Here is an 8,767-nt window from a genome sequence, read left to right on the forward strand (position 1 = left end):
ATGGCTGGTCGCATCCAGTTTGCACCGACTGCAGTGCTGGTGTGAAATACCCTCAGTGGTAGGACGGATCACGGGTTAGATTCCCCTTGCCGTCAGGCTAACTGTGGGAGGTTCTACTGTCTTTCTCTGCATGTATCACAAATGTGGGTTAGTTCCATCAGAAAGTCTTTCATGAAGTCTGGAATGGGTTCAAAATGACTAGGCTACGGAGTTGAACATAAGTAGTCGTAAACCCAACAAATTGGGTCGACTGTTCAGAAGTGGTTATAAAATAAAATAATATGTACAGTAGAGAAACATTTATCCGGTATCCAGAAAACCGGAAAGAATTTTGCTTGGTTTTCCCACTATTTTGAAGTATTATAAAAAAAAAAAAAACGGAAATTTGACTTATCCTTGAAGTTGAGTAGAGGGAAAGGGGGGAATTCTCCTCTTTTGCCCAGAGAAACTTCAATTCTTCTCCTGACCTTGATGATCATAGATCGAGAGAGGGCAGGGAAGTTTTATTTTCTCCTGTCTGTTGGTTGTTTTTCGGATAAGCTGCCGTCAATCAAGCTTAAAGGAGTGGAAATGCTGATTTCGTTTTCTCTTTGATTTAAGAAGGGGTGGGGAAAAGGTATTGCACAAGCATATTAATGAATGTTCCAATTAAGGAACTTGAAACTTCTGGCTAAGAGTATTGACATGTGAGATTTATTTTAAATCCACTTTAGTTAGTCAGTTTTCGTTATCCTTTATTTATTGTGAGGAATTGTTTTATTTCGGATAATGCATTATTTATTACGAACAAAACGTTTTTTTAATCACTAGTTATATTCATCTATTTGGCATCGATTAACAAAACAATATATTTTTTGTGTAAATATGTTCTGATTTTCTAGAAATGCGGTATCATTAGCAAGTTTTTCTTGATGTCGAATCACATCTGCTTTTGTTAAAAATAGTCTTTTATAAAAAAAATGAGATAAAAGGATAAGATTGTTTATTAGTTTAAGCTTCTTTTTTTAATTTTGATTTTTTTTAAAGATAAGTTTCGTAATTAGTAAGTTCTTTTTATTCATAAATTTTATCATTGAGTTTTTTTTTTTTTTAATTCCCTTGATCTTATAATATCCTGCCTTGTTCCAGGTTTTAATATTTATGTTAGTGTAGGGTTCCCACAGTCCTTAAAAGTCCTAAAAAACTGCTTAATTTTTATTTTGGAATATAAGGGCCCTTAAAAGTACTTAATTTTGGCACAAGGTTTTTAAAAGTCCTTAATTTTTCAGCATCACTATCGGAACAATTTTTCAGTTCAATTTTTTTAAAACAAAATACCGTTCTTTTATCACCCAGGATAGGGCCATGCATCATTTTAGAGAGACAAAAATTAATGTGTTTGATGGGAAGGAAGCATGTCCTTTTATTAATATATTGGTTCTTCCGTTATGCTTTTTCAGAGGGGGGGGGGCAGTTTTAAGGTACCTAAGTACAGTACAGAACCTGTTATCAGGAAATCAGAAAACCGGAACGAGATTGGTAAATTTTCCCGCCATTTTTAAAAAACACTTTTTTTTCCTCGTAAAATTTTAGGATTTTTCTTTTTTGAAAGATGTTTACCTTAATATTTACCATTTTGGAAATAATCATTAGTGTATTACTTCATATTTTTTTCTTCTTTTTAAGACTATTTCCAAATATAATTTTTTTTTTTAGTTGCTTTTAACAATAAAAAAAACAGCTTTTTGTAGCGATTCAGAAAACCGGAAAAATCAGTAATCCGGAATAGCGATGGTCCCGATCGTTCCGGATAATCGGTTCCCTACTGTAGAAGACCCACACTAACCTTCAAAATTGACAGAATTCAAGAAATTCAGTTCTGCTAGTCATCTGCTTATAGGAATTAAGTAAAACCTTAAGAAAAGAAGTATCAGAAATATTTTTTGAACTAGAATCCATAGCGAAAACTATTTCCTGAGTTCTTGAAGAATTTAATTAATTTGTATAATATTTCAATGTGTAATAAGTAACTAAATTTATTGAAAGCAGTGAAATTTTTGTAAAATTCCTGATTGTACTAAAAATTAAACAGATCTGTAATAAACAGGGTTTGAAAAATCCCACCCCACCTTTGTTTTTCATCAAAAACCTGGGTTTTTGATGAAAACCTCAAATTTTTTCAAAAATACTTTTTCTGAGTACTAAATAAGAATGCATGATTTGCTTCTAACAAGAAAGTTAAATATTTAACTACTATTTATAATTTGTTTAGTTGCAATGTAAATGTAAATTTTTAGATTGTTACACTATTATTTTTGTTTCTTAAGGATAAGCAGATTGTCACGTAATATTTAAATCTACTCAATTAAAAGATCCTTAGATATTAATAAATTTTTTTTCATTAAACATTGTAACTTAATATACTGTTTTTTTTTTTTTTTTTTTTTTTTTAAATTTTTATTCAATTTTTAGTTCTTTCAAAAATTTTCATGTTTTTCACCAGATTGTTTAGTAGCATCATGTAAAGTTAATTCCTAATAGCAGGCTTGGCTAGTAATAATTTTGTATAAAGCTCATTATAAAAGTAAATATAGCACATTTGTTATATAGTTATAATTTCAAAATTGATGAGTTACATACCGTTTTAAATATGTTTTTCATAAAATATTTCAATATTTTTTTACAAAATGTTACCTGATAAGGTGATATTACAGGACTATTTTATAATAAAAGAATACCACTTTCAGTTATCAACTGTTAATTTGTGATAAGAAAAAATTTTCAAATCAAAATAATAGTAAAGAGTATATTAGGAATGGTAGAGGATGATAAAGAAATATTGCTAGTAAATATCTATAAATGATTAAAATATAAATAATTTATCAGTATTTATTAATTAAGGAACCTTATCAACTTTCTGGCCATAGGAATATGTTGATATCTTTGAAAAATCGTTTTAGACCCTTTTGTTTACATGTTTACTAACTGATAAAAACCTAATAATAAGAACTAATAAAAGATAACTAATAAAAAACAAATTGGTTTGAAAATTATAAATCTTTTCGAATGTAATTGTATTTTTATTCTATATAAATTTTTATAAAAATATTTATTGCAGTGAATTTAAAAAATATATTGAGTTAAGCCTTATGAAAAAAATGTGGAATGATTTAAGGTGCTTAGATATTAGTATCGCCTTTTTTTACTCAAAATAGGACTTAATTTTACAGTTAAGAAAACTATTCTTAAGCCTAACTCTACTTCAACTTTTTAGTATTAATTATTTTAAGATATTACTTTATAAATAAAACATTTTATTAATAGAAAAGAAATAATTTTTTTTTAGCGTAACTGAACATTTAGCAAGATTGGCCCACAAATGAATATGTGATGCAGGTCTAGTAGTGAAATATAAAAACTTGTAATGAATTTTTCAATGTTTTTGCTAAATTTTTTTATTTACTCTTTTCTTTAATATACATGAAAAAAATTGCAAATCTTAATTTCTGGACATAATTTTACAATTCAATTTCAATGAAATCGTTAAAAATTGAATATGGATTAGTTTCATAGATGATGTTAACCTTTTACGATCTGAAAATGTTTTTTAAAAAAACCAACCCTGGTTTGCAAAAATTGCCTGGTACTTTGGCGAGCCCTATTAATGAATGCATCTATATCAGTGCTTACATTATGATAAAATTGTTTTTTTTATATTTTTTATTTATCGATTTTTTTTTAAAAAGGAAATGTAAATAATTTGCACTGTCACTGGTAGTGTGTGCATATATATATATATATATATATATATATATATATATATATATATATATATATATATATATATCAGGGATGAGAGTAGTCAGAGAGTAAAAAAGAGGAAATCCAAATATATATATATATATATAAATCGCACTTTTTTTTGTCAAATTTTTGTTTAATCTTGTAATCCATGTGATTATAAATCCCGATATGAGGCTTTTAAATCACGTGAATATGAAACTCCACATCGAACTTAAAAAATGCGAAAATACAAATCATGATCCGTAATTTTTAGATCAAGATGCATAATTTTAAAATTGCGCGATATTACAACCGCAAAAAGGAATCACGACATTGAATTTTAAGCTCGCGTAGCTACATAGGGTTTTAAAAGATCGTAAATACAAATCGCGATATTAATTTTATAAATCTCGTAAATAAGAATCGCAATGTACAATATTTAAATGGCCTGAATAAGAATCGCAACGTTCAACTTTTAAATCAGGTAAATACGAAAATCGATGATTGATATTAAAATCGCGTGAATAAAATGGAGATATTTGCAGAGTCTGGACTTGGGATTTCTAAAATACTTGTTTGAATTGTTTTTTGTTTACACAATAAATAAAAATTTACAGGATTAATTGAATGAGCAAATAAATATTTTCAGCACAAATCCACCTCTATTTTTTTTTCGCTTTTTTTGTTTGCTTTCTCTCCAGAATACAAGAAGCAGCGACGTCTAAATTACGAAAATACGAGCTATCCCGCCGACGGATAAAAAATACGGAAAATCTTATTTTCTGTGCGAGAAATCGGAGAAAATAGCTAATATAAGTAAACATGCGGAAGGATTAGCAGCTAGGACGTAGTTTGAATTATCTGTTTTTCTTTGAAAATCGTAAATAAGTACAATAATTTGACTTCAACGACTGAATTTTTTTTTCAAAAAAAACGGGATATTTATAAATAAATAAAATTAAAAAAAAAACGAAACTTTTAGAGAATCTGAGTTTTTGATAAAAAGGCTGAAATTCCAGAAACAAAAAGCGAAAAATATCTCATCCCTGTATAAAGGCCAACCAGTTTTATCCCAAGGAAATGATTTTTAGAAAAACTTCAGAGGGAGGAATGAGGACTTCAATAATTTCGCTCCGCGGAAAATTAAATTCCTCATAAAATATTTTAACTAGTGCAAAAAAAAATTTCAGCGGAAATTAGCGGGAAAAATGGAAAAATCTGAGAAAAAGCGGAAATCCGCGAAAGAATCTCATCCCTGATATATATATATATATATATATATATATAAAGTTCAAAATGAAGATAAAACAAAGGAAAATTATCGACACATGAAAAGGGGGGGATAATAATTGAAAAAAAATAACAAACGACTGATTTAAAAAAAAGAAAAAAAAAGAGTGCTTTCTGATATTGTATCAATATAGCCAAAGCAAAATATATTAAAACAGTAGTGTGAGGAGCACTCAAAAAAATTTTTTACAAAAATTACAACAAATAAAATAGAAAACAATAAGTAAAAATAACACGTAAAAACAGAAAATAAAATAAAATGAAAAAACAGTATAAAACAAAATCCCTAAAGCGAGTAGCGAAATCAGATGTACTTACATGAACGAGAAAATTTTCAAGAATGATTTGAAAATATTTTTGCAATAAGATTGCCAGATTACAAAATATGAAAACAAAAGCGCAAATTGAGTGTAACTAGAGGAATTTAAAGTGCCATTCTTACTGCATTGCTGAAGTGATTTGTTATGCTGTGCATTGATTTGTTAGTTACCAAGGATGGACCCGAAATGGATGTGCGCAAGGTAATATATATATATATATGTATGTATATATATATATATATTTGATGAATGACAATCATTCTAAGTCCTTAATTGTTTAAAAAAAAAGGACCTTAAAAGTGCTTAATTTTTGCTTTGTTATAAGAGTGGGAACCCTGTAGTACCTTTTTTAAATATTGTTTCTGTTCGATAATTTTCAAGTATTTTTATTTAGATTAATAACTTTTCCTTTTATCGCCTCCCCTTTTATATTAGTTAATTTGGGGATTTTAATTATTATCAAAAAATAAATATATGAATTTTGTATTTTTTAAACTTCTTTTTCTTGTCTAAACTTACAAATGTTTTTATCCTTTTAAATTTAGATCTTTTTATTTTTTTCTTATTTTAAAGAGTGTTATACTTTTTCCTTGTAATTTGGGTTTGATAAAACATCCATTAACGGCACTCTTGGCCGATCCAGAAAACCGGGAAATTCAGACATCCGGGATAGCGATGGTCCCGAGCATCCTGGTTAATTGGTTCTCTACTGTGTATGTGTGTATATATATACACACACCTTTGCTTTAATGAAATGCCTATTCCCAGACTGTTTTATTTGTTGATTAATAGGTAGTGTAAATTTTTTTATTTGTATTGTAAAATATCCTGGATTTTTCCTATTTTACATCGGCAATTGCATAATGAAAAAAACCCTATGAACCCAAATACTAGTTTCTGACTGCAATGAAAAGAATTTTTTATGGCTTTTAAAATAATTTTTGATGAATGCTATTTTCAATTTATATTTCAGGTGAACCAATGGCTGACTTGGCTCGAAGAAGCAGAAGAAGATTCAGATGACGGTGAAAATTAATGAATGAGGATTTTCTCACAAAATCCACTATTTCTCGCCAAACACTGAAAATGTGGAAACTTCTTTCCTTTTCCCAACCTCACTCACTACTTGCGAAATATTAACTCTTTTTGCATATCTATTCCCCCCTCCCTTATCATCTCTTTAAATCATTTGGAAATGAGTTTCTCTTCTTTTTCTTCTTTTATTCCTCTGGAACTATATTTAACATTCTTCTTTTATTTTCTAAAGAGGGAGTTTCTTTCATGCTCACCAGATGTGTGTCATTGGTTCCATCTTATCTTTAAAAAAAAATTAAAAAAAACTTTTTCATAAAGATCTTTTGGGTGGCAGCATTTAACCTGATTAATGACGAAGAGGTGTTGTGCTGCTCCTGCTGCTTGACTCTACAAACATAACTCTAGAAATAACGAACGAAAAAGGAAAAAAAAACTTCAAATTTAATACAATCCTGAGTTTTTCTTATACTTGGAGTCATTTTAACTCCTTCTTCTGTGCATTATATGTTAACTTATTTTGGTCGTAGCTCTTGTTAAAAAAAAAACTCTTTAAACTTATTTGATAGTAACTAACATAAGGGCTATCTTTTGACTTATTTTGGTCTAAACTCTTATTGACTTAAGTACATTTTAATTTATAAGTTCAAGCAATTGTGGTTTGTGTGTTAACTCAATGAGCATACCTACTAAACATACTTTAAATCTAAGAACAGAATGATTTTTTGCAGAAAAGCTCTTTAAGTATATAATTCATCAAGTCAACATATTCACTCCAACTTGCTTTTAAATGAATTTTTACACAGAAATGTTATAATACCGTGTGTTGCCATTGTGTTTTGTTGGTATGCTCTCTTGAGTTGAAATGATGTTTAAAAGATGACAAAGGTAGTTATCTCTAATTATGTAAAAATTTTGAATAATTATAGTTATGTTTTTTATGTTTTTACAAAAAAGTAAAAATTAAATTTGTATCCCTACAGCTAAAAAGAAAGGGTAAAAAAAATTTCTTTGATTTTTAGAAAATTTTCATTGCTGTCATGTTTTTAAATTTTTATCAAATAATTCAATCATGTTAATATATTTTAATTATTGATTACTATAAATCAATTATGAGAAATCGAGAAAAGGAGTTGTGTGTGCATTTTGTCCTTCTCTGCAGGCAGATTATTTTAAAGAGGAAAACGTTGTGAAAGTGAATCTGAATTTAATTTAGCATTTGTGTGTGTTTTTATGCAACATTATTTATCAAAACGTCCTCCCAACGCATCTCGTTTGTGTGTGTAATCGTCTTTTCGGAATGGATTTTAATTGTTTCAGATTTTTCTTTCTTAAGTGAGTTGCCTATCAAAGTATTGTTTTTATTATTGAATTTGACCTTTGACAGATGTAACCAATATTTAAAGCATTTTTTCATACGATTATATTGAAATAAACAATTCGATTATAGTTATGATAAACTGTTAAATTGTAGTGATGATAAAAAATAAAAGCAATCATATTTGTACTTCAATAAAAAAATTACCTTTCAAGTAGTTTTGGTCTCTGTTTATTTTTTTAACCTTGGAACATCTACCGTACAATTGCGCAAAAACGTACCTCTTCTAGTATCCATTAAAAAATACATATTTTATACTTCCCTGCTGGGTTTTTGACCCAACTAAAAACCCGGGGTCAAATGTTTTTTTTTATTTTTATAAACATAGTCAAAATGGATTAATAATAAAAGAGAAATAGATTTAAGGGATTTCATATTTATCTTAAATATATTGATTCTGAAATTTTCAAATCAAGACAAACTATAAATACATAGTTTAAAGAGTAATTCTTAAAACTATTAAGAAAGTTCTTTAATAAACAGTAATTCTGTAGTTGGCTTGCTAAAGGCTTACTTTACAGCTGAAAAATGAAGCTATTACTTATGAATGTTATAATTAATTTAAGAGTTTTATTAATAGTAGCATGAAAAGATGGTACTAGAATTAAAACTTATTTTAATTCATAACTTAATTATTTTCGTATAAAAGTTTTCTTTTTATTAATTGTTCTTTTTAGAATTAAATCTAAAAAGTGTTAAACTAGGTAATATCTTAAGAAAGCCCACTAAAACCCACCCGGGTTGGGGTGTTTTAAACCCTGCTTCCATGCAACACTTAGTGCTGAAACTGTAAAAATGACACGAAACAGACCCAACTGATCTCTTTAATTGTATATCATGGTGCGTAGCGTTTTTAAAAGGTGCTTATTTTCGATAGTCGTTTTTTAAAAGCCCTTAAAGGTGCTTCTTTCATTGGATGTTTTTAAAAAGTGTTTAATTTTCCCTCTTCGAAAATGAGATTTTTTTTCTTTACCATGCCGATTTT

The 8,767-nt window shown here is 28.2% G+C and overlaps 1 protein-coding gene across 3 annotated transcripts in view; it reads left to right on the plus strand.

The window, feature by feature from the left end:
• NAT1 (N-acetyltransferase 1) overlaps positions 1-7,939 on the plus strand; it is a 52,784-nt gene extending 44,845 nt beyond the window's left edge. For all 3 annotated transcript variants that reach the window (XM_043044757.3, XM_087163113.1, XM_071184966.2), the window contains exon 21: positions 6,346-7,939. In XM_043044757.3, coding sequence (XP_042900691.1) covers positions 6,346-6,408 — 63 coding nt within the window. In that variant the 3' untranslated portion in view covers positions 6,409-7,939. The remainder of the gene's footprint in view (positions 1-6,345) is intronic.
• Positions 7,940-8,767: the final 828 nt, after the last annotated feature.

Source organism: Parasteatoda tepidariorum, chromosome 5 (assembly GCF_982258835.1).
Source record: "Parasteatoda tepidariorum strain Cologne lab strain chromosome 5, Ptep-v5.0, whole genome shotgun sequence".
Taxonomy (NCBI): domain Eukaryota; kingdom Metazoa; phylum Arthropoda; class Arachnida; order Araneae; family Theridiidae; genus Parasteatoda; species Parasteatoda tepidariorum.